The sequence below is a fragment of the Heterodontus francisci genome, chromosome 28 (assembly GCF_036365525.1).
Source record: "Heterodontus francisci isolate sHetFra1 chromosome 28, sHetFra1.hap1, whole genome shotgun sequence".
Taxonomy (NCBI): domain Eukaryota; kingdom Metazoa; phylum Chordata; class Chondrichthyes; order Heterodontiformes; family Heterodontidae; genus Heterodontus; species Heterodontus francisci.
This window is the reverse complement of record NC_090398.1, coordinates 12,218,945-12,245,837: the sequence shown is the minus strand read 5'-3', so window position 1 is coordinate 12,245,837 and position 26,893 is coordinate 12,218,945. Positions and strand designations below refer to the sequence as shown.

At 47.1% G+C, this 26,893-nt stretch overlaps 2 protein-coding genes across 2 annotated transcripts in view; one reads left to right on the top strand and one right to left on the bottom strand.

Moving 5' to 3' along the window:
- LOC137385212 (transmembrane protein 132C-like) overlaps positions 1-6,279 on the top strand; it is a 49,502-nt gene extending 43,223 nt beyond the window's left edge. Inside the window, exon 10 of the mRNA XM_068060201.1 lies at positions 3,557-6,279. Within this exon, the coding sequence (XP_067916302.1) occupies positions 3,557-5,269 (1,713 nt within the window). The 3' untranslated portion in view covers positions 5,270-6,279. The remainder of the gene's footprint in view (positions 1-3,556) is intronic.
- A 1,864-nt stretch (positions 6,280-8,143) lies between these two features.
- Positions 8,144-26,893, bottom strand: part of LOC137385094 (ribonuclease inhibitor-like) — a 77,153-nt gene continuing 58,403 nt past the window's right edge. The window contains exons 7-11 of the mRNA XM_068059852.1: positions 26,267-26,437; positions 16,933-17,103; positions 15,669-15,839; positions 8,420-8,587; positions 8,144-8,280 (exon numbers count right to left, since the gene is read on the bottom strand). Coding sequence (XP_067915953.1) covers positions 8,193-8,280; positions 8,420-8,587; positions 15,669-15,839; positions 16,933-17,103; positions 26,267-26,437 — 769 coding nt within the window. The 3' untranslated portion in view covers positions 8,144-8,192. The remainder of the gene's footprint in view (positions 8,281-8,419; positions 8,588-15,668; positions 15,840-16,932; positions 17,104-26,266; positions 26,438-26,893) is intronic.

Below are 26,893 nucleotides of genomic sequence, written 5' to 3'. Positions count from 1 at the left end.
TTATAAAGCTCAGGAACCTGTATGCCTTACTAAGCACTTTCTTAGTATGCCTTTCTAAGCACTTCACCTGCCCTACCACCTCCAACAAATTGTGCATATACCCCCAGTGCCCTCTGCTCCTGCATCCCCTTTAGAATTGTACCCTTTATTTTATGTTGCCTCTCCTTGCGCGTCCTACCAAAATGTATTTCTTCACATTTCACTGCACTAAGTTTCATCCGCCATGTCTCCGCCTATTCCATCTATGTCTTCTTGAAGTTTATCACAATCCGCCTCACAGTTTACAGTACTTCCAAGTTTTGTGTCATCTGCAACTTTTGAAATTGTGCCCTGTACACCCAAGTCTAGGTGATTAAAATATATCAAGAAAAGCAAGGCTCCTAACCCACGATATACCTTCCTCCAGTCTGAAAGACAACCATTCACCACAACTCACTGTTTCCTGTCACTCAGCCAATTTTGTATCCATTCTGCGACTGCCCCTTTTATTCCATGGGCTCTCCCTTCGATGACAAGCCTGTTATGTGGCACTTTATCAAATGCCTTTTTGGAAGTCTATGTACACCACATCAACCACATTACCCTCATCAACCCTCTCTGTTACCTCATCAAATAACTCAAGCAAATTAGTTCAAGACGATTTGCCCTTAACAAATACATGCTGGCTTTCCTTAATTATCCACATTTGTCCAAGTGACTGTTAATTTTGTCTCAGAATATTGTTTCTAAAAGCTTTCCCACTACTGAGGCTAAACTGACTTGACCTGTAGTTGCTAGGCTTATCCTTACACCATTTTTTGAACAAGGGTGTCACATTTGTAATTCTCCAGTCCTCTAGGACCATCCATGTATCTCGGGAGGATTGGAGGATTATGCCCAGCGCCTCCGCAATTTCCACCCTTACTTCCCTCAGTATCCTTGGATGCATCAGATCCGGCACTAGTGACTGATCAACTTTAAGCACAGCCAACATATCTAGTATCTCCTCTTTATCAATTTTTAGCCCATCCATTGTCTTAACTACCTCCTCTTTCACTATGACTTGGGCAGCATCTTCATCCTTGGTAAAGACCGATGAAAACTAATTATTTAAGACCTCAGCCATGCCCTCTGCCTCCATGTGTAAATCCTCATTTAGGTCCCTAATCGGCCCCGCTCCTCTTTTAACCACCATTTTACTATTTGTATGCCGTTTGGTTTCTTTTTTGTTAGTTGCCGGTTTCTTCTCATACTCTCTCTTTGCTTCTCTTATTTCTTTTTTCACATCGCTTGAACTTTCTACCTTCAGCCTGGTTCTCGGTTGTATTATCAACCTGACATCTTTCATACACACACTTTTTCAGCTTCATCTTACTCTCTATCTCTTTTATCATCCAGGGAGTTCTGGATCTGTTTGCCGCACCTTTTCCCCTCGTGGGAATGTACCCGAACTATTTCCTCTTTAAAGGCAGCCCATTGTTCCACGACAGTTTTGCCTGCCAATCTTTGTGAAGGCATTAGAAAGGGTGCAGAAAAGATTTATGAGAATGGTTCCAGCGATGAGGACCTTCATTTAGGAAGATAGATTGGGGAAGTTGGCACTGTTTTCCTTGAAGAAAAGGCTGAGAGGATATTAGAGAGTTATTCAAAATCATGAGGGGTCTGGACAGAGTAGATAGGGAGAAACGGTTCCCACTTGTGAAAGGATCGAGAACGAGAGGATACAGATTTACACTATTTGGCAAAAGAAGCAAAAGCGACATAGGGGAAAGCTTTTTCACGCAGTGAGTGGTTAGGAGCTGAAAGGCACTGACTGAGAGTGTGGGGCAGGCAGGTTCAATTGAAGCATTCAAAAGGGAATTAGATGGTTATATGAAAAGGAAGAATGTGCAGGGTTACGGGGAGAAGGAGGTGCAGTGGCACGAGCTGAAATGCTCATTAGGAGAGCTGGTGCAGACGCGATGGACCGAATGGCCACCTTCTGCATTGTAACAATTCTGTGATTTACCCAGGCTAGATTTGCTCTCACCCCACTGAAGTTGGCCCTCCCCCAGTTAAGTATTTTAGATTGTTCCTTGTTCTTTTCCACAGCTAACCTGAACATGTTTTGGTCACTCTCCCCTAAATGTTCCCCCTACTGACACTTGATCCATTGGGCCCACCTCATTCCCCAGAACGAGATCCAGCAATGCCTCCTTCCTTGTTGGACTGATGTAGTTAAGTTGAAGACAACTGAGAGATTAAGTTATCGCCTACAAGGACGTTTTCCTCTCCAATATCTCTGGATAGTCACCAAAAAAATCCAATAGGGAATTCAAAGGAAACTTTTTTACCCAGAGAGTGGTGGAAATCCGAGGATTTCCCCCCACTGTGGTTGACAGGGCCCTCAACCGTGTCCGACCCATTCCCCGCACCTCTACCCTCACCCCTTCTCCTCCCTCCCAGAACCGTGACAGGGTTCCCCTTGTCCTCACTTTCATCCCACCAGCCTCCATATCCAAAGGATCATCCTCCGCCATTTTCGCCACCTCCAGCGTGATGCCACTACCAGTCGCATCTTCCCCTCCCTTCCCCTGTCAGCATTCCGAAGGGATCGTTCCCTCCGCGACACCCTGGTCCACTCCTCCATTACCCCCACCACCTCGTCCCCGTCCCCGTCCCAAGGCACCTTCCCCTGCAATCGCAGGAGGTGTAATATCTGCCCATTTACCTCCTTTCTCCTCACTATCCCAGGCCCCAAACACTCCTTTCAGGTGAAGCAGCGATTTACTTGTACTTCTTTCAATGTAGTATACTGTATTTGCTGCTCACAGTGTGGTCTCCTCTACATTGGGGAGACCAAGCGCAGACTGGGTGACCGCTTTGCGGAACATCTCCGCTCAGTCCGCAAGCAGGACCCTGAGCTTCCGGTTGCTTGCCATTTCAACACTCCCCCCTGCTCTCATGCTCACATCTCTGTCCTGGGATTGCTGCAGTGTTCCAGTGAACATCAACGCAAGCTCGAGGAACAGCATCTCATTTACCGATTAGGCACACTACAGCCTGCCGGACTGAACATTGAGTTCAATAATTTCAGAACATGACAGCCCCCCATTTTACTTTAATTTTTAGTTATTTTTTTTTTTACATTCTTTTTTACATTTTTTACCATCTTTTTTTTGCATTTATTTCATTTCATCTTAGTTTGTTCAGTTTGCTTACCCACTGTTTTTCTTCAGGTTTGCACTTGCTGCAGTTCAATATTCAGTGTATTTACACCTAATCTGTACTAATGCTTTGTCTTTCAACACATCATTAACATATTGTTTGCCTTTGCTCCGTGACCTTTTGGTCAGCTATGTGGCCTGGTCCAATCTAGACCTCCTTTGTTATCTCTTGCCCCACCCCCACCTCACTTGCTTATAATCTGTGACTTTTCTAATATTTGTCAGTTCCGAAGAAGGGTCACTGACCCGAAACATTAACTCTGCTTCTCTTTCCACAGATGCTGCCAGACCTGCTGAGTGATTCCAGCATTTCTTGTTTCTATTATAAGCGAGATGTGACTGATGTTTCTCTCTGACTCTTCCCCAAACAGGAAGCTGTGCTGAGCCTCTGGTTGCAGTACAGTGATGGCACTTGGGCTCCGCTGCAGCTTTACGACCCCGAGGACTTTTCGCTGACTGTCACATCCCTGGACGAGCGTGTCGTGTCGGTGCAATGCCAAGAGGCTGCCGGTCTAACCGTGGCGGTGGTAGCAGAGGGTGAAGGTGGTGGCCAGCTGCTCCAGGCGCAAGTGGCAGTCCCCCCAGCCTGTCACAAGTCCAAGCGCAGGAGCGGCCTGGTCTTGGCATCAGCAGAGGCGAGGGTTGAGGTCTTGTTCCAGCAGGAGGCGGGCGGCGACCACCAAGCGGAGGGGAAAGATGAATGGACCTTCCGGGACCATGAGCACTACGACAGCCGGTTCTCCGAGCGCGAGGAGGGAGCCATGCAGCTGGAGAGCACAACCCACCGGATTCACCGCGAGCGACCAGGGCGAAAGCGGGCTCCTGGCGATTCGGGGTACGTCGTCCTTGATCCGAGGCTTAGTGACCTTCCTTTGGAGACCAAGGCTCCCGGGACCCGGGAACCCCTCCCAGGCTATGGGGGCGAAGAGTTTTCGTTGACTTTCAAGGGCGTGACGGATTTGGAGATTGGCATGTATGCACTGCTGGGAGTCTTCTGCCTGGCCATCTTGGTTTTCTTTGTCAACTGTGTCACCTTCGTGCTCAAATACAGGCGCAAGGAGCTGCTGCCCGCCCAGCCCAGCCGGCCACTCCCTTGGGTGTGGTCGGGGACAGAGCAGGACACCCCAGGCAGGCGGAAGGACAGCCCGGCCCGCGGGCGGGAGCGGGCGGTCAACCTGGGGCGCTGCGCCAACAGGGCCTCTGTCCAGGGGGACTGCAGGGTGCCAGTCAATGGTGGGGTCTCCCTGGCCAACGCACAGGAGTTTGCAAATGGCGTCTCCCTGTCCGACCCTCAGGGCTTTGCCAACGGGGTCTCCCTGGCCAACGGCCAGGCAGGCATTGAGGGGGTCTCCCTGGCCGACACCCAGGAGCTCACTAACGGGGTCTCCCTTACAAACGCGCATGGGCTCACTGATAGTGCGTACCAGCCCAATATGAAGGCCATCACTGGCGGGGCTTCCCAACCCAGTATGCAGGGCTTCTCTGGCGGGGCTTCCCGGCTCGGCCCCGAGGGGCCGCCCCCACGGGGAAACTTCCAGAAGCAGAATGCGGAGCCACGTGCCCATCCCGACGGGGGCTCGGACATGCGCACTGAGGGCTCGCGGCTGCGCGCGGCCGGCTGGAGCGGCGGGGCCTCCCGCGCAGGCCGGCAGGGGGCGACGGCGGCGGCAGCTGACATGCGCGTTGCCACGCCCGGTGGCTCGGCGAGGTGGCGCGAGGAGTTCCACAACGCAGGCGCGCCGCTGACGGAGACGGACCGAGGGCCCGGTGACGTCAGCTGGCAAGGCGGGGCTCCCCGCGCATGCCCGCTGGGCTTCGTCGACGGCTACTGCACCATCAAAGGGGTTTCCCGGAAACAGGAGATGGACTTCCGGCCGGGGACCCTGCAGGACTTCCGGCCGAAGCGGGTTCAGTTGTCCACTTTCGCGGCCACCACTCCGAACAGGGAGATCCAGCCGCCGCCGGTCACCCAGTCCATCATCGTGGCCGACGAGGAGGACATCAGGTGGGTCTGCCAGGATATGGGGCTGCAGGACCCCGACGAGCTGCGCAGCTACATGGAAAGGATCCGGGAGGCCTCTTAAAAGGGCAATGCATCCGGCCCCAGCTGGTGGACCCCACTTTGTAACGTTACAGCTTTAAGGCATGATTTTTTTTTCCCCCCACCCCATAATTTGTTTTACAATTGTCAACTGTAGTGAAGACCGGAGTGAGTTCATAGCTGCTGCGTTTTAAGGGAGGGTGAATTGAGAAAGCTGGATAAGTTCGGAGGGAGAGAAAGGAATGGAAGGATATGTTCCCGGCGAAGCGAAGAAAAGGCTGGCATTTCTACCCTTCACTACCTCAGAACGTCCCGAACCGCTGGGCAGGCGGGTGTTTTTTTTTTGAAGTGCCGTCACCTCCGTCATGTAAGAAATGCAGCAGCTGGAGGATGCACAGCAAGATCCCACACACAACGCGGTAAATCACTCAGGTCACCGTGGGATTTTATACACACCTGAGAGGGGAGGCAGGACCACGGTTTAATGACTTGATAGTGTGGTGCCCCCAATTGAACCCAATACTCCAGCCTCACCGGTGTTTTCTAAATGTTGAGCATAGGTTCTTTGCTTTTGTATTCTGTTCCTCTATTTATAAAGCTAAGGTTCCCCTATTTTTTTTAAAGATTAGAATCTCATATCGCCCTCTTGGGACTGACTAATTGGGTCCAAATCACGACCAAATTAATACTGCAGGTGGCTTAACAAACAACCAGTGAGAGGGTAGGAGGTAAAGCAGGAAGGAAATTTGAGCGAGAGAGAATGTCATTCCCTCGTACCTCAGCAGCAACTTGCATTTACATCGTGCCTGTAATGAAACATTCCAAGACGCTTCAGAGGAGTGATGAACAAAAACAAGTTTGGCATCGAGCCACGTAAGGAGAAATTAGCACAGGTGATCAAGAGCTAGGATTTAAGGATTGCCTTCGAGATGGAGAGGTTTAGGGAGGCAATTCCAGAGCCGAGGGCCTCAGCAGCTGAAGACACAGCTGCCAATGGTGGAGCAATTACAATCGAAGATGCTCAAGAGGCCAGAATTAGAGGAGCGCAGAGATCTCGGGGAGGGGTGGGGGGAGGAAGTTGAAGGGGCTCGAGGAGGTTACGGAGATGGAGATGGGGAGGGTTGGAGGAGGTTACGGAGATGGGAAGGGTTGTAGGGGCTGGAGGAGGTTACAGAGATAGGGAGGGCTGGAGTAGGTTACGGAGATTTGGAGGGGCTGGAGGAGGTTACGGAGATAGGGAGGGTTGGAGGGGCTGGAGGAGGTTACGGAGATAGGGAGGGTTGGAGGGGCTGGAGGAGGTTATAGAGATAGGGGGGGGCTGGAGGAGGTTATAGAGATAGGGGGGGGCTGGAGGAGGTTATAGAGATAGGGGGAGCTGGAGGAGGTTACAGAGATAGGGAGGGTTGTAGGGGCTGGAGGAGGTTACGGAGATAGGGAGGGTTGTAGAGGCTGGAGAAGGTTACAGAGAAAGAGAGGATTGTAGGGGCTGGAGGAGGTTACAGAGATAGGATTGTAGGGGCTGAGGAGGTTACAGAGATAGGGAGGGCTGCGGGGGCTGGAGGAGGTTACAGAGATTGGGAGGGCTGTGGGGGCTGGAGGAGGTTCCAGAGATAGGGAGGGTTGTAGAGTCTGAGGAAACATACAGAGATGTACAAAGAGGCAGTTTTGAGACCACAGAGAGATATACAATCAGAGTTGGTGAATTTTACAATGGAGCCTCGCTGATCTATTTCCTCCACAGAATTGACCCCGTGGGCATGTTCTGTGTGTGTGGGACAAAGAGGTGCAACATGAAATTTGTAATATTCACCTTCCTGAAGATCTGTCACACCCTGCATTCTGCAAGAATCAGTTTGTGAACATACAAGTGGCAATGCAAACATGGAAATCAGTCTCATTCCCTCCTGCACCTCAACCGTGTTTTATACAGTTTAAACCATCAAATAAAATGTCATCTGAATTCAGTGCTGGCTTTTTCTTTTCTGTTGGAAGGATTGATGTTTATGGCAGGGTACAGTTGAGATGGATGTAGTGTATTGTGTACTGTTTTGATCATTTGAGGCCACCATACTTGTTTTGGCGGTGCATGTGCAGTGTGCCAGTTGGGGGAATCTAAAATAGCTGCAATCCAAATGGTGCTGCTGTGTTTTCCTCCAGAGATCTACGAGCAGAGCGCTTATCTGATTGAATGGCCTCCTCCTATTCCTGTGTAACTGGCTCGAGGGGCTCGATCTCAGTCCTGTGACCCCTCTTGCAAAATCTAGGCTGAGGATGACTGTTGTGACGCCCCTTTGGGTCAAACAGCTGGCCTTCGCTCACTTTGTAACTGTACTCGCGTGTCTGTGCATCTGTGTGGAGATGCAGTGAGGGAAAGATTTGACGTGGGTGTGATGGCCTGGACAGTGGAAGAGCCAGTCTATGCTCAGTATGTCAGGGCATGCATAAGCGTCTGTGCATGGCAAGATCCAATCCAACGCGAGCAGGATTTAACGGTTGCGATGCCTCTTATGGTTGAATCGCCAGTTCTGCTTGTATGTCTGTGTAAGCATCCGTGCCTAGGGCAATCCAGTGAGGGCTGCTTGTGGCTCAGCTGTGAAGCCCCTTGCAGTCGAAGGACCCGATGAAGATCACAGTTTTTATCATCCAACGTGCGAATTAGCGTTGATTGCCTCTTATTCAAATGTAGATTTTTTTTTTAAGGAGTTTGCAAATGGGATTTCAAAAGAACCTGACTGAAAATGAACAGGTGGGTGAGTGAGGGTGACAGAGAATCCTGAACTGTATCCCAGTGGAAAGGAGCACGCTGACTGACTCGCTCGAAGGGGGATTGCTGTCATTTTAACAGAGTTAATTCATAAAGACCAGCCTGAAAAATGTTTGGCAGAAAGCCAAGAGTATGTTTAGAAGATGATGAAAATACACTGCACGTGTCACTATTTAATGGAAAAGGAAATTACTTTCTGTAATTATACAAAAAGAGTCACCCGGTGCGTGGATTCCTTTAGTGATTGGAGCTGGTTCCTCCCCTCGGCACTGAACTGATTTCTCCACAACCTGTGAGGGTGCAAGATAAACAGAAATTCAAGGGGCTGTTCATTAACAGGGGCACAGGAACAGGAGGAGGCCATTCAGCCCCCTTCGAGCCTGATGAGCCAGAGTTTAGTATAACTAAAATGAATTAGAATGCACCCACCAGATGTACCTGAGACTTCTGCAGCTCTCTACGAGACGGTGAAAGGCAGGAATAGACCGGTCGGTGAAGGAGTTCCTGTTCAGGTACAGTCCTTTCAGCCGCCGATTTGTGCTAAGAGCTGAAGCCAGTTCCTCAGCGCAGGCATCTCGGAGACCATTATCATCCAGCCTGCGAACCCATAAAAGAAACGTCGTGAGTGACACTTCTACGGGATGGAGGTACACGCCAGACTGCCCACCCACCACCTTCAACATTGACTCCCTCCACCACCGACGCACAGTGACAGCAGTGTGTACCGTCTACAAGATGCACTGCAGCAACTCACCATGCCTCCGATGACAGTACCTGCCAAATCTGCGGCCGCTACCACCGAGAAGGACAAGGGCAGTAGACGCATGGGAACATCACCACCTGCAAGTTCCCCTCCAAGCCACACACCATCCTGACTTGGAACTATATCGCCGTTCCTTCATTGTTGTGGGTCAAAATCCTGAAACTCGCTTCATAACAGCACTGTGGGTGTACCTACCCCTCAAGGACTGCAGCAGTTCAAGAAGGCAGCTCACCACCACCTTCTCCGGGGAAATTAGGGATGGGCAATAAATGCTGGCCCGGCCAGCGACGCCCACATCCTGAGAATTAGGTTTTGAAAAAAAGAGGTGGCAAAGCAGCAATAATGATTACTTGTAACATTTAAAATGCACCATTCAGTGGGTCAGTCCAGACCCCCTCACCCTTGAAAGATCTCACAATGGAGAGATTTGTCTTGTTTTCACAATGTCGCATAACCAGAGGGAAGGCGCTGACAGGTTTAAACGCAACTTTCAAAATGGATTATATGCTTGAAAAGGCAATAAAAATTAAATAGCCGGAATTTGGGGAAAGTGATGAGGGGAGTGGGCCTAATTGCATAGCACTTTCAAACCGCAAGCACACGAGCAATGGGCTAAATAGAATCCTTCTGTACGGTATGAATCAATGATATATCATAAGCACTCCCTCATCCCCCCCCCCCCCCCCCCCCCCCGCCACCCTTCTGCCATTTACAATCTCATCCAGATTTATCACCCAACTGCCGTTTACAATCTCATCCAGATTTATCACCCAACTGCCCTTTACAATCTCATCCAGATTTATCACCCAACTGCCGTTTACAATCTCATCCAGATTTATCACCCAACTGCCCTTTACAATCTCATCCAGATTTATCACCCAACTTCCGTTTACAATCTCATCCAGATTTATCACCCAACTGACGTTGACAATCTCATCCAGATTTATCACCCAACTGCCGTTTGCAATCTCATCCAGATTTATCACCCAACTGCCCTTTACAATCTCATCCAGATTTATCACCCAACTGCCGTTTACAATCTCATCCAGATTTATCACCCAACTGCCCTTTACAATCTCATCCAGATTTATCACCCAACTTCCGTTTACAATCTCATCCAGATTTATCACCCAACTGCCGTTTACAATCTCATCCAGATTTATCACCCAACTGCCCTTTACAATCTCATCCAGATTTATCACCCAACTGCCGTTTACAATCTCATCCAGATTTATCACCCAACTGCCCTTTACAATCTCATCCAGATTTATCACCCAACTTCCGTTTACAATCTCATCCAGATTTATCACCCAACTGACGTTGACAATCTCATCCAGATTTATCACCCAACTGCCGTTTGCAATCTCATCCAGATTTATCACCCAACTGCCCTTTACAATCTCATCCAGATTTATCACCCAACTGCCGTTTACAATCTCATCCAGATTTATCACCCAACTGCCCTTTACAATCTCATCCAGATTTATCACCCAACTTCCGTTTACAATCTCATCCAGATTTATCACCCAACTGCCGTTTACAATCTCATCCAGATTTATCACCCAACTGCCCTTTACAATCTCATCCAGATTTATCACCCAACTGCCGTTTACAATCTCATCCAGATTTATCACCCAACTGCCCTTTACAATCTCATCCAGATTTATCACCCAACTTCCGTTTACAATCTCATCCAGATTTATCACCCAACTGCCGTTTACAATCTCATCCAGATTTATCACCCAACTGCCCTTTACAATCTCATCCAGATTTATCACCCAACTTCCGTTTACAATCTCATCCAGATTTATCACCCAACTGACGTTGACAATCTCATCCAGATTTATCACCCAACTGCCGTTTACAATCTCATCCAGATTTATCACCCAACTGCCGTTTACAATCTCATCCAGCTTTATCACCCAACTGCCGTTTACAATCTTATCCAGCTTTATCACCCAACTGCCGTTTACAATCTTATCCAGATTTATCACCCAACTGCCGTTTACAATCTCATCCAGATTTATCACCCAACTGCCGTTTACAATCTTATCCAGATTTATCACCCAACTGCCGTTTACAATCTCATCCAGATTTATCACCCAACTGCCCTTTACAATCTCATCCAGATTTATCACCCAACTGCCCTTTACAATCTCATCCAGATTTATCACCCAACTGCAGTTTACAATCTCATCCAGATTTATCACCCAACTGCCCTTTACAATCTCATCCAGATTTATCACCCAACTGCCCTTTACAATCTCATCCAGATTTATCACCCAACTGCCGTTTACAATCTCATCCAGATTTATCACCCAACTGCCGTTTACAATCTCATCCAGATTTATCCCCCAACTGCCGTTTACAATCTCATCCAGATTTATCACCCAACTGCCGTTTACAATCTCATCCAGATTTATCACCCAACTGCAGTTTACAATCTCATCCAGATTTATCACCCAACTGCCGTTTACAATCTCATCCAGATTTATCACCCAACTGCCGTTTACAATCTCATCCAGATTTATCACCCAACTGCCGTTTACAATCTCATCCAGATTTATCACCCAACTGCCGTTTACAATCTCATCCAGATTTATCACCCAACTGCCGTTTACAATCTTATCCAGATTTATCACCCAACTGCCGTTTACAATCTCATCCAGATTTATCACCCAACTGCCGTTTACAATCTCATCCAGATTTATCACCCAACTGCCGTTTACAATCATATCCAGATTTATCACCCAACTGCCGTTTACAATCTTATCCAGATTTATCACCCAACTGCCGTTTACAATCTTATCCAGATTTATCACCCAACTGCCGTTTACAATCTCATCCAGATTTATCACCCAACTGCCCTTTACAATCTCATCCAGATTTATCACCCAACTGCCGTTTACAATCTCATCCAGATTTATCACCCAACTGCCGTTTACAATCTCATCCAGATTTATCACCCAACTGCCGTTTACAATCTCATCCAGATTTATCACCCAACTGCCGTTTACAATCTCATCCAGATTTATCACCCAACTGCCGTTTACAATCTCATCCAGATTTATCACCCAACTGCCGTTTACAATCTTATCCAGATTTATCACCCAACTGCAGTTTACAATCTCATCCAGATTTATCACCCAACTGCCCTTTACAATCTCATCCAGATTTATCACCCAACTGCAGTTTACAATCTTATCCAGATTTATCACCCAACTGCAGTTTACAATCTTATCCAGATTTATCACCCAACTGCAGTTTACAATCTTATCCAGATTTATCACCCAACTGCCGTTTACAATCTTATCCAGATTTATCACCCAACTGCCGTTTACAATCTTATCCAGATTTATCACCCAACTGCCGTTTACAATCTTATCCAGATTTATCACCCAACTGCCCTTTACAATCTCATCCAGATTTATCACCCAACTGCCGTTTACAATCTTATCCAGATTTATCACCCAACTGCCCTTTACAATCTCATCCAGATTTATCACCCAACTGCCCTTTACAATCTCATCCAGATTTATCACCCAACTGCCGTTTACAATCTTATCCAGATTTATCACCCAACTGCCGTTTACAATCTTATCCAGATTTATCACCCAACTGCCGTTTGCAATCTTATCCAGATTTATCACCCAACTGCCCTTTACAATCTCATCCAGATTTATCACCCAACTGCCGTTTACAATCTTATCCAGATTTATCACCCAACTGCCGTTTGCAATCTTATCCAGATTTATCACCCAACTGCCCTTTACAATCTCATCCAGATTTATCACCCAACTGCCCTTTACAATCTCATCCAGATTTATCACCCAACTGCCGTTTACAATCTTATCCAGATTTATCACCCAACTGCCGTTTACAATCTCATCCAGATTTATCACCCAACTGCCGTTTACAATCTTATCCAGATTTATCACCCAACTGCCGTTTACAATCTCATCCAGATTTATCACCCAACTGCAGTTTACAATCTCATCCAGATTTATCACCCAACTGCCGTTTACAATCTCATCCAGATTTATCACCCAACTGCCGTTTACAATCTTATCCAGATTTATCACCCAACTGCCGTTTACAATCTTATCCAGATTTATCACCCAACTGCCGTTTACAATCTCATCCAGATTTATCACCCAACTGCCGTTTACAATCTCATCCAGATTTATCACCCAACTGCCGTTTACAATCTCATCCAGATTTATCACCCAACTGCCGTTTACAATCTTATCCAGATTTATCACCCAACTGCCGTTTACAATCTTATCCAGATTTATCACCCAACTGCCGTTTACAATCTCATCCAGATTTATCACCCAACTGCCGTTTACTATCTTATCCAGATTTATCACCCAACTGCCGTTTACAATCTCATCCAGATTTATCACCCAACTGCAGTTTACAATCTCATCCAGATTTATCACCCAACTGCCGTTTACAATCTTATCCAGATTTATCACCCAACTGCCGTTTACAATCTCATCCAGATTTATCACCCAACTGCAGTTTACAATCTCATCCAGATTTATCACCCAACTGCCGTTTACAATCTTATCCAGATTTATCACCCAACTGCCGTTTACAATGTTATCCAGGTTTATCACCCAACTGCCGTTTACAATGTTATCCAGATTTATCACCCAACTGCCGTTTACAATCTCATCCAGATTTATCCCCCAAGTGCCATTTACATTCTTCTGCAGATGTAGCTTCTGTACCTGTCTTGATGATCCCATCTTCACTTGATCACCTGGACATTTAATAACTTGGCCACTTGTTAATTTGACTGTTAGCTGCTCTGTCACATGATCTAATTGGTGTTATATCAAAGTGGGTCTCCAGCAATAGCTTGCAATAACATTGTGTCTTGAATTTATAAAGCAAATTTCGCATCCGCCAGCCGTCTCGAAGCACATCACAGCCAATGACGTACGTTTTGAAGTATAATTGCTGTTGTAACACAGGACACCCAATTTGCACACAGCAAGCTCCACAAACAGCGATGTGATCATGACTCAGATTATTTGTACTTGCTGTTTTGATTGAGGGGTAAATACTGGTCCAGGACACCATCCCCACTCTTCAAGATAGTGCCATGGGATTTTTTTAAATCCACCTGAGTAGGCAGATGGGGGCTCAGGTTAACATACCATCCAAAAGGCGACACCACCAACAATGCAGCACATTTTCAGTTTCGAACTGGAACGTTGGCCTCAATTATTGTGTTCAAGCCCTGGAGCGGGAATTGAACTCAGAATCTTGTGACTTTGAGGCAGGAGTGCTACCAACTGAGCCACAGTTGAACCAATTGGGATATTGGGGGCACTGCCTTAAAGCTGTCCAATTATCTTTCTCACTGAAAATAGAAAAAAGGAAGGAATGTCCACTTTGGCTGGAAAAATAGAAAAGCAACATATTATCTAAATGGAGAGAAATTGCAGAACTCTGATATGCAGAGGGATCTGGGTGTTCTATCACACGAAACATTAGTATGCAGGTGCAGCAAGTGATTAAGAAGGCAAATGCAATGTTGTCGTTTACTGCAAGAGGAATTGAACATAAAAGCAGTGAAGTTTTGCTACAGTTGTACAGGGCATTGGTGAGACCACATCTATTGTACTGTGTACAATTTTGGTCTGCTTACTTAAGAAAGGATAGAATTATGTTGGAAGCAGTTCAGAGAAGGTTCCCTCAACTGATTCCTGGGATGAGAGGGTTATCTTATGAGGAAAGGTTGGATAGGTTGAGTCTGTATTCATTGGAGTTTAGAAGAATGACAGGTGATCTTATTGAACCATATAAGATCCTGAAGGGACTTGACTTTGTGTGTGTTGAAAAGATAGAGTCATGGAGAGAGATACAGCACTGAAACAGGCCCTTTGGCCCACTGAGTCTGTGCCAACCATCAACCACCCATTTATACTAATCCCATATTCCTTACCACATCCCCACCTTCCCTTAATTTTCCTGCCACCTACCTACACTAGGGACAATTTACAATGGCCAATTTACCTATCAACCTGCAAGACTTTGGCTGTGGGAGGAAACCAGAGCACCCGGCAGAAACCCACACGGTCACAGGGAGAACTTGCAAACTCTGCACAGGCAGTACCTAGAACTGATCCCAGGTCACTGGAGTTGTCAGGCTGTGGTACTAACTGCTGCACTACTGTGCTACCCTTTATGGGGGGGGAAGACAAAAACTAGGGGCACAGTCTATAAATAAGGGGTCGCCCATTTAAGACGTAGATGAGAATTTATTTTCTCTCAGATGGTCATGAGTCTGTGGAACTCTCTTCCTCAGACAGCGGTGGAGGCAGGGTCATTGAATGTTTTTAAGGCAGACGTAGACATATTTTTGACAAACAAGGGAGTGAAAGAATATCAGGGGTAGGCAGGAAAGCGGAGTTGTGTCCACATGCTCCTAGTTCATATATACGTATGAAAGATGGAAGAAAAGAAGGGAAGACCTGCATTTCCATAGCACCTTTCACATCCTCAGGATTATCCCAAAGCGCATCACAGCCAATAAAATACAGTCACTGTTGCAATGTAGGAAATATGGCAGCCAAGTTGCGCACAGAAAGATCCCACAAACAGCAATGAGGTAAATGCCGAGAGAATTTGTGGACTTATTTCAAGTGATGGTGGTGGGATCCATATTGTGGGCAGTCTGGCGGGGCCCTCGGGTTTAAACATCTCATCCTGAAAACACGACATCTGATTTGCGCACAGCAAGCTCCCACAGTGAGATAAATGGTCAAACCCTCCATTGCAGGTGCTGGCTGAGGGATAACTGTTGACCCCCCCCCCCCCCAGGACACCAGGGAGACATTCCACCGAAAGCCCCTTTAACAAGGCAGCAAACAATCTCTTGACACAAAATCTTGGACTTACTCCAGTTTCTGTATTCGACAGGCCGGTCCTTTCAGCGCTGCAGACAGTCTCCTCAGTCCGGGGAGGTTCAAGCGGTTGTAGCTCAGATTCAGCTGTCTGAGGGAGCGGTTAGTGTTGAGTGCATGCGTCAGTTCCAGGGTGCACAGGGCAGTGAGCCTATTACTGCCCAACCTGCCAAAGGAGACACACAGTATCACGCAGAGGAACCTGAGGGAAGGCCACGTTCACAAATCTTCCATGGTGTCGGGACGCATTGAGAGAGTAGTTAATAAAGTGTGGTGGTGCTTTGTAAATAAGGGAATTAAAGGCAAAAAGAAGGAAGTCATGCTAATCCTCAACAAATCTCAGCTGGAGTAGCGTGTCCCATTCTGGGCACCACACTTTAGGAAGGATCTCAAGGTCTTGGAGAGGGAGCAGAGGAGATTGACCAGAATGGTCCCAGGGATGAGGGAGTTCAGTTAATGTGGAGAGACTGGAGAAGCTGGGATTGTTCTCCTTAGAGCAGAGAAGGTTAAGTGGAATTTTAATCGAGGCGTTCAAAATCATGAAGGGTTTTGATGGAGTAAATGAGGAGAAACTGTTCCCAGTGACAGGAGGGTCGGTAACCAGAGGGGCACAGATTTAAGATAATCGGGAAGCACTGGAGGGGAAATGCGGAGACATTTTTTCATTCGGGCAGGGTTGTTAAAACCTGGTGGAAGCAGTTTCAATAGGAACTTCCAAAAGGTAATTGAACATGTACTGGCGGAGGGCGAATTTGCAAGGTTATGGGGAAAAGCTGAAGAGCGGGACTAAATTGGATAGCTCTTTCAAAGAGCCAGCACATCCAAAATGGGCCAAATGGCTGCCTTCTGTGTGGCAAGATTCCATAATTCCAGATGATGGATCAATGAATAATCTTAAATCTGAGATTGATAGATTTTTTCTCTGGACAAGGTTGTGAAGGGATTATGGAGCCAATATAGGTGGACGGAATTAGGATACAGATCAGCCATGATCTCACTGAATGGCGAAACAGGCTCTAGGGGGCTGAATGGCCTCCTCCTGTTCCTGCGTAACAGGCTCGAGGGGCTGAATGGCCTCCTCTTGTTCCTGCGTAACAGGCTCGAGGGGCTGAATGGCCTCCTCCTGTTCCTGTGTAACAGGCTTGAGGGGCTGAATGGCCTTCTCCTGTTCATGTGTGAGACACTCGAGGGGCTGGATGTTCCCACCTTCAGCTCATTGACTGCCCCTAGTGGTGCCTTTCGACAGTCTGTTCATTTACCTGAGAGTTTGTATCTTGCAGTCTGGTTTCATTAGTGCTCCACACAGATGCTTGACTCCTGAATCTCCCAACTGATTGTTGTCCAGGTCGAGTACTGTTACTGACCGGTTTGCACAGAGAGCCCAGGCGAGCTGTCTGCAGTATGCAGGGGTGAAACCTATACCACACAATCTGAGAGAGATAACATGTTACTGAGTCAACGCCAACCTATTTATTATGAGGTACGTTAGCATGGTGGTTACGTTCGAAAACCAGAAAGTGCTGGAAATACTCAGCAGGTCTGGCAGCATCTGTGGAGAGAGAAGCAGAGTTAAAGTTTCAGAGCGATGCCCTTTTATCAGAACCTCGTTTTGAACTGTCAGCAAGTGGGGCGGGGGGATCATAGAGAGGTTCTGTGATAAGGTGGAAGACAGGAGAGATTAAAAGACAACAGGGGTGCGAATGCAAGGCCAAAGGTAGTGGCAATAGGACAAGTAAAGAAATGATAGATACATCCAGAGGAGGGGTGAAAAGCAGAATGATGAACAGCTGCCTTCTGAAAGAAAGAAAAAGTGAGAAAAACGAGAATGAAACCAAAACCTTCTTAGGAAAAGGAAACAGAATGGGGGAGAGGTTACAGTCTGAAATTGTTGAACTCAGTGTTGAGTCCAGAAGGCTGTAAAATTTCTTTCTCCAAAAATACACTTTCCTTTTATTCATTCATGGGATGTGGGCATTGCTGGCTAGGCCAGCATTTATTGCCCATCCCTAATTGCCCTTGAGAAGGTGGTGGTGAGCTGTCTTGAACCGCTGTAGTCCATGTGGGGTAGGTACACCCACTATGCTGATTCCTTTTTATTGACGTCGTAGCGGTTAGGTTCAACTGAGTGGCTTGCTGGGCCATTTCAGAGGGCATGTAAGAGTTAACCACATTGCTGTGGGTCTGGAGTCACATGTAGGCCAGACCAGGTAAGGACAGCAGATTTCCTTTCCCAAAGGACATTAGTGAACGAGATGGGTTTTTACAACAATCGACAATGGTTTCATGGCCATCATTAGACTAGCTTTTAATTCCAGATTTTTATTAATTAAATTCAAATTCCACCTTCTGCTGTGGTGGGATTCGAACCCATGTCTCCAGATCAATACCCTGGGTCTCTGTGTTACTAGTCCAGTGATAATACCACTACGCCACCGCCTCCCCTTTCCTCATAAAACTTGTAAGAATATGTTACATAGTTCATATTTGACATTACATAAAGTGCAATAGAGTGCATGATGTGCCTCACTACAGCTCAGCTATGAGAATCTCAGAGAAGTAATTCTGTTAGAGGAATTTAAACACTCTCTCCCACTCTCCATAAAGACGCATGTAGAGGAGCAGCGTGTTCAGCGAGCCTGGCAAGTGGCCGTTCTGACCGATGAGTTTGCTTTAATTTATAAGATGGTTTCCCGGGGAGAACCTTTCCTAGTCACTCCCACAAATCCAAAAAGGACAAAGGGTGGGAAGGTGAAAGGAGCCCAGGCAGTCCTGGGAGAGAATGGAAAGCAAGAGACGCAGGGGGCCCACCTCTAGCCAAACTGGAAGGTGCTGGGAGCAGGAATGAGACCCGAAGACCTGTGTGCTTCCATTGTAATAAAGCAGGGCATTTAAAAGCTGACTGCTGGAAATTAAAGGGGAAACCAGTCGGGTTAATCAGGGCACACCCGCACAGTGAAGGAGAAAGGAACCTGATGGAAAGCACAGCAGAACAAGCTGTGGCTTTAACTGCAGTAAGAGTCAGACCCAGGAAGCTTACGTCAGCAAGTGCAGGAAAATTTAATAGGATTCCTGAAGGTTATCAGGGTTTTGTGTCTGAAGGGAAAGTAACCCCATACCCCTCGAGTGGGGCAAGCAAGCCCATAGTAATTGTCAAGGACAAAGGGGCCACTAGATCCCTTTTACTGGGAAAAGGCCTGACCTTTTCCCCCAGAGAGTGCAGTGAACATCAGAATGGTGGTGAATGGCATTGGAGGGCAGTGTATGCCTGTACCTGTACACTGGGTGCACCTGGAGTGCGATCTAGCTTCAGGACCGGTGACCGTAGGGATTGTTCCTAGTTTGCCTGTGGACGGGGTTGACCTGCTGCTAGGTAATGATCTGGCGGGGGTGAAGGTGGTAGCCTCCCCCCCCTCCAGTAGTGAAAGAAAGACCGCAGGAGGTCAGAGAGACAGGGCAGTGGCAGGAGACAGACCCCTGCTGTTTCTCTGAATATGTAATAAATCAGGCCATGATCAAACCAGCTCCTCCAGAGGAGATTGAATTAGCACTGCAGGCAGATGACCAGGTCTGTCTGTCTGAGACTTTCTTTGGAAAGTTAGGAGACCCATGGAATGAATTAAATGAATCTTCCCTAGCTGAGGCTCAGCAAGCCGACCCAGTATTGTGTGAGTTAGCACAGGCTGCCCAGTCTGAAAGTGAAGCAGAGGGAGTCTCTGATTGCTACTATTTAAAGATTGAGGTACTGATGAGGAAGTGGAGTTCTCCTCACAGATCTGAGAGCAAGGAGTGGACAGTAGTTCACCAGTTAGTGGTGCCACAGAGGTACTGGGGAGAAATATTAAGAAGGGCCCACGAGACTACAGTGGCTGCACATGCCAGTATACAAAAAAACCAAAGCCCGCATAAGACAGCAGTTTGACTGGCCAAAACTCCACCAAGATGTGGTGGAGTGCTGCAGGAGTTGCCACCTGTGTCAGGTTGAGGGGAAACCCCAACCTACAGTGAACCCTGCACCCCTAAGTCCTCTATCAGTGTTAGGAGGACTCTCCAGCAGAGCGCTGGTGAACTGTAAGGGACCCCAGCCGAGAACAAAAGGGAACAGGCAGGCACAAGGCTGGCAAACGTTTAGAAAGAGAAGGGGAATAAGTGACCAAGAGGGCAGGTTAAAGGAAGTCCGGGAGGAATCCCGGATGAAAATCCCTGCTGTCCGGTCAGCCAACCCAGAAAAATGTGAAAAGTTAGACCCCACATCCTCCTATGTAAATGCCGACACTAGAAGCACCTCACCAGAGCTGCTAACAGCATTTACAGGAACTTGCAGAGACATAGAAAGACCTCTAGGGGGCAGAGAACAAAGAACAGTACATCACAGGAACAGGCCATTCGGCCCTCCAAGCCTGCGCCGATCTTGATGCCTGTCTAAACTAAAACCTTCTGCACTTTCAGGGTCCGTTTCCCTCTATTCCCATCCTATTCATGTATTTGTCAAGATGCCTCTTAAACGCCGCTATCGTATCTGCTTCCACCACCTCCCCCGGCAACAAGTTCCAGGCACTCACCACCCTCTGTGTAAAAAACCTGCCTCGCACATCCCCTCTAAACTTTGCCCCTCGCACCTTAAACCTATGTCCCCCAGTAACTGACTCGTCCACCCTGGGAAAAAGCTTCTGACTATCCACTCTGTCCATGCCGCTCATAACTTTGTAAACCTCTATCATGTCGATTGTCCACCTCAGTCGTTCCAGTGAAAAAAATCCGAGTTTATCCAACCTCTCCTCATAGCTAATGCCCTCCAGACCAGGCAACATCCTGGTAAACCTCTTCTGCACCCTCTCCAAAGCCTCCACGTCCTTCTGGTAGTGTGGCGACCAGAATTGCACGCAATATTCTAAGTGTGGCCTAACTAAGGTTCTGTACAGCTGCAACATGACTTGCCAATTTTGATACTGTATGCCCCGACTGATGAAGGCAAGCATGCCGTATGCCTTCTTGACTACCTTATCCACCTGCGTTGCCACTTTCAGTGACCTGTGGACCTGTACGCCCAGATCTCTCTGCCTGTCAATACTCCTAAGGTTCTGCAATTTACTGTATACTTCCCAACTGTATTAGATCTTCCAAAATGTATTACCTCACATTTGTCCGGATTAAACTCCATCTGCCATTTCTCCGCCCAAGTCTCCAACTGATCTAAAAGTAAAATACGGTGGATGCGGGAGATCTGAAATAAAAACAAGAAATGCTGGAACCACTCAGCAGGTCTGACAGCGTCTGTGAAAAGAGAAGCAGAGTTAACGTTTCGGGTCAGTGACCCTTTTTCTTCGGTCACTGACCCGAAACGTTAACTCTGCTTCTCTTTTCACAGATGCTGCCAGACCTGCTGAGTGGTTCCAGCATTTCTTTGTTTTTATCTCCAACCGATCTATATCCTGCTGTATCCTTTGACAATCCTCATCACTATCCGCAACTCCACCAACCTTTGTGTCATCCGCAAACTTACTAATCAGACCAGCTACATTTTCCTCCAAATCATTTAGATATACTACAAACAGCAAAGGTCCCAGCACTGATCCCTGTGGAACACCACTAGTCACATCCCTCCATTCAGAAAAACACCCATCCACTGATACCCTCTGTCTTCTGTGACTGAGTCAGTTTTGTATCCATCTTGCCAGCTTACCTCTGATCCCGTGTGACTTCACCTTTTGTACCAGTCTGCCATGAGGGACCTTGTCAAAGGCTTTACTGAAGTCCATATAGATAACATCCACTGCCCTTCCTTCATCAATCATCTTCGTCACGTCCTCAAAAAACTCAATCAAATTAGTAAGACACGACCTCCCTTCACAAAGCCATGCTGCCTCTCGCTAATAAGTTAATTTGTTTCCAAATGGGAGTAAATCCTGTCCCGAAGAATCCTCTCTAATAATTTCCCTACCACTGACGTAAGGCTCACGGGCCTATAATTTCCTGGATTATCCTTGCTACCCTTCTTAAACAAAGGAACAACATTGGCTATTCTCCAATCCTCTGGGACCTCACCTGTAGCCAATGAGGATACAAAGATTTCTGTCAAGGCCCCAGCAATTTCTTCCCTTGCCTCCCTCAGGATTCTGGGGTAGATCCCATCAGGCCCTGGGGAATTATCTACCTTAATGCTACCTCCTCCTTTTTGATAATGACATGACCCAAACTATCTACACTCCCTTCCCTAGACTAATCATCCACCAAGTCCTTCTCTTTGGTGAATACTGATGCAAAGTACTCATTTAGTACCTCGCCCATTTTCTCTGGCTCCATACATAGATTCCCTCCTCTGTCCTTGAGTGGGCCAACCCTTTCCCTGGTTACCCTCTTGCTTTTTATATAAGTATAAAAAGCCTTGGAACCATGAGGGTGATGCCTCACATAATCAAAGTGCCACAGGAGAGTGCTCTAGAGTCTGCACAAATACCTGCAGGCAGGAGTGTCCCAGAGGACAAAGGAGAGATTAGCAAAGAATCCTCCCCCACAGTCAGAAAAAAGAAAAAATACACATCCCCAAAAGCCATTGCATGACTCAGCAAAGCACTGAAAGAGAGTTCGGGATAGACCCGCCCACTACTGACTCTTCTGGGAAAAAAATATTACCTCAGCAGGAACAAAGACCCTAGGCAGCTATGGAATTGGGCAAAGGGAAGAGAAACTTCCCAAAAAAAGAACGACATGTTTATTGGGATGCCAAAAAGGCGGCGATTTTAAGAAGTTTTAAGATTTGTGAATGAATGAGAGAATGCATGTTTTTTTCCGTATCTTATATATTTTCTCTCGACCTGTTTAATGAAATGTGCACTTCATTCCTCTGGGTATGGAGGTGTCATGCTCGGCCCCCACCTGCCAAGAATGAGGCACATTGATTTTGTCATGAACATTGACTTTAAACAGTTACTGGAGTGAAGAAAGGACTTGTTAAACAGATCAGCCGTTGCTGGAATATACATTTGCATATTAACAGACAGTGATTGGAAGGACAAAGGACCATTCCCTGACACATTCAACCCACAATAGACCTTGATCACTAGGTATTGTGTGTAAGAGGAGCATTCCAGAGACTGCAAAGGTGATACAATCCAAGACGTGGTCAAACCAGTTAGTCACATGACTAGCCTGCTTGGCAACCTGTGGTTTTCTGAATTGGACAAACAGTTTGAACTCAGAAAGTCTGTTTGCTCCTAAACTGAGAAGACCTCTCCTGTCTGCTCCCATCTCTTTCTCACAAGCCTCTGAATCCACTGAAGACACATGAACCCCAAGAGAGAAAAGTCTCCTACAGCGATCAAGGTTTAAGAAGAATACTGGATCCCAATGAAAAGCAAGATCTACCTACAATCAAGGACTCTACAGTGAGCTCAAAGAACCGTAACAAAATCTCTTCAGATATTGCCTCAAACTTTTCCATTTTATTTTTTTTCTGCTCTTTTCTGTCTGTATTTGCATGTGTGTATCACTTATGCATGCTATCATGGGTGCATCATGTATCCATAGGCATCAATCGAATTAGAGTTTAGGTTTAAGTTTAATAAATTTCAACTTTTCTTCTTTAAACCTAAGAAAGTCTGTTTGTGCTGGTTTCTTTGCCTTATAATTGGAAAGTGGTGAACAAGGATTCACCAAGAGGGAGATAAAAACATGGTGTGTTTAAAGTTAAATCCTGTTATGGTAAGACCAGGTGAAGGTTGAGAGGTACCCCCAGACACCTTTCTCACCTGATCGTAACAATGCTTATCTCAATGTGTGTCCCTGGGAACAGCCTGTGGAGCACAGAGTCCTCTAACCCCTACAACCCTCCCTATCTCTGTAAACTCCTCCAGTCCCAACAACCCTCTTTATCTCTGTAACCTCCTCCAGCCCCTACAATCCTCCCAATCTCTGTAACCTCCTCCAGCCCTTACAATCCTCCCTATCTCTGTAAGCTCCTCCAGTCCCGACAAACCTCTCCATCTCTGTAACCTCCTCCAGTCCCAACAACCCTCTTTATCTCTGTAACCTCCTCCAGCCCCTACAATCCTCCCTATCTCTGTAACCTCCTCCAATCCCGACAAACCTCTCTATCTCTGTAACCTCCTCCAGCCCCTACAATCCTCTCTATCTCTGTAACCTCCTCCAGCCCCTACAATCCTCCCTATCTCTGTAACCTCCTCTAGTCCCGACAACCCTCCCTATTTCTGTAACCTCCTCCAGCCCCTACAATCCTCCCTATCTCTGTAACCTTCTCCAGTCCCAACAAACCTCTCTATCTCTGTAACCTCCTCCAGCCCCTACAATCCTCTCTATGTTTGTAACCTCCTCCAGCCCCTACAATCCTCCCTATCTCTGTAACCTCCTCCAGTCCCGACAACCCTCCCTATCTCTGTAGCCTCCTCCAGTCCCGACAAAGCTCTCTATCTCTGTAACCTCCTCCAGCCCCTACAATCCTCTCTATCTCTGTAACCTCCTCCAGCCCCTACAACCCTCCCTATCTCTGTAACCTCCTCCAGTCCCGACAACCCTCTCTATCTCTGTAACCTCCTCCAGCCCCTACAATCCTCTCTATCTCTGTAACCTCCTCCAGCCCCTACAATCCTCTCTATCTCTGTAACATCCTCCAGCTCCTACAATCCTCCCTATCTCTGTAACCTCCTCTAGTCCCGACAACCCTCTCTATCTCTGTGACCTCCTCCAGCCCCTACAATCCTCCCTATCTCTGTAACCTCCTCCAGTCCCGACAACCCTCTCTATCTCTGTGACCTCCTCCAGCTCCTACAATCCTCCCTATCTCTGTGACCTCCTCCAGCCCCTACAATCCTCCCTATCTCTGTAACCTCCTCCAGTCCCGACAACCCTCTCTATCTCTGTGACCTCCTCCAGCTCCTACAATCCTCCCTATCTCTGTAACCTCCTCCAGCCCCTACAATCCTCTCTATCTCTGTAACCTCCTCCAGTCCCGACAACCCTCTCTATCTCTGTAACCTCCTCCAGCTTCTACAGGATGATACTGATCAAATTGAGGCTTTGCTGGACTGGGAGCCAATGTAGGTCAGTGAGCTTTATGTGGTGAATCATGGAACGGGTACAGCACAAAAGGAGGCCATTCAGCTCATCATGGCCATGTTGGCTCTCTGCATAAGCAACTCACCTGTTCCCACTCTCCTGTTCATTCCCTGTAGCCCTACAAATGTTTTCTAGTCAGATAGAGGACTAATACCTGGAATGGACGGGCTGTCTTACGTGGGAAGATTGGACAGGTTAGGTTTGTATCTGCTGGAATTTAGAAGAGTCAGATCCTGAGGGGTCTTGACAGGGTGGATGTGGAAAGGATGTTTCCCCTGATGGGAGAATCTAGAACTAGGGGTCACTGTCTAAAAATAAGGGGTCACCCATTTAAGACAGAGATGAGGAGAAACTTTTTCTCTCAGAGGGTCGTGAATCTTTGAAATTCTCTTCCTCAAAAGGCGGTGCAAGCAAAGTCTTTGAATATGTTTAAGGCAGAGGTAGATAGATTCTTGATAAGCAAAGGGGTGGAAGGTTATCAGGGGTAGGTGGAAATGTGGAGCAATCAGTTCAGCCATGGTCTTGTTGAATAGAGGAGCAGGCTCAAGGGGCCGAGTGGCCTACTCCTGCTCCTAAATCGTATGATTGTATAATTATCGAATTCCCTTTTGAAAGTCTCGATTGACCCTGCCTCCACCATACTCTCAGGCAGTGCATTTCAGATCCGAACCCCTCGCCGTGCGAAAAAGTTTTTCCTCATTTCCCTTTTGCTTCTTTTGCCAATCACCTTAAATCACTCTTATTCTCCCTCCTTCCACCAATGGGAACAGTTTCTCTCTATCTACTCGGTCCAGAGCCCTCATGATTTTGAATATCTCCATCAAATCACCTCTCAGCCTTCTTTTCAAGGAAAACAGTCCTAACTTCTCCAATCTATCTTCAGAAATGAAATTCCTCAACCCTGGAACCATTCTCGTGAATCTTTTCTGCACTCTCTCCAATGACCTCACATCTTTCCTAAAGTCTGGTGCCCAGAACTGGACACAATACTCTAGTTGAGGCCAAACCAGCGTTTTATAAAGGTTCACCATAACTTCCTTGCCCTTTGTTCTCAATGACTTTAGCTGTAAGTCCCAGGATCCCATATGTCTTATTAAACTGTGTCTCAACCCATCCTGCCCCCTTAAACAGTCTGTGAACAGGTCTCTCTGCTCCTGCATTTCCTTTAGAATTGTACCCTTCATTTTATATTGCCTCTCCTCGTTCTTCCTACCAAAATTAATCACTTCACACTTTTCGGCATTAAATGTCATCTTCCACGTGTCTGCCCATTCCACCAGCCTGTCTATGTTCTCTTGAATTTAATCACATCCTCCTGACAGTGAACGGGACTTGGTGCAAGTTAAGATTCAGGGCTGTAGAGTTTTCGGTGAGCTCAAGCTGAGAGAAGGTGGGAGATAAGAGGAGAACACTGGAATAGTGAAGTCAGGAGAAGTAGCTTTCTGGGAGGCTCAGACAGAGGTGATAGCACTCACAATCATGTCAACACTGGATTCCAAAGGAGAGAAGGACCTTTTTGTTTACCGTAAGTGCTGAATCGTACAGCATCGTCTCTTCAGCGCATCGCACAACAGCTTCACAGTGGCCTCACCAACCTTGTTGTAACTTAGGCTCAGCAACACCACGGACTGATTCTTAACGATAGCAGAGGCCAGTTCCTTGGTTCCAACACCCGTGAGGCCGTTGTAATCCACCCTAACCAGAAAGAGGTTGTAACTACGACCGGAATAAGGCACAACCACTGCACGCGGACAAAATTATTCGGAAATCACTTGTACTTCTTTCAATGTAGTATACTGTATTCACTGCTCACAATGCAGTCTCCTCTACATTGGGGAGACCAAATGCAGATTGGGTGACCGCTTTGCGAAACATCTCCGCTCAGTCTGAAAGCATGACCCTGAGCTTCCGGTCACTTGCCATTTCAATACCTCCTCCACCACCCCCCGCACCCTTGGGACCACATTTCTGTTCTTAAGCCTGCTGCAGTGTTCCAGTGAACATCAATGCAAGCTCGAGGAACAGCACCTGACCTTTCAATTAGGCACTCTACAGCCTTGTGGACTCAACATTGAGTTAATAACTTCCGAGAATGACTTCCCTTTTTTGTATTTTAATATTTTTTATTTTATTTATTTTTTAACCACGTGC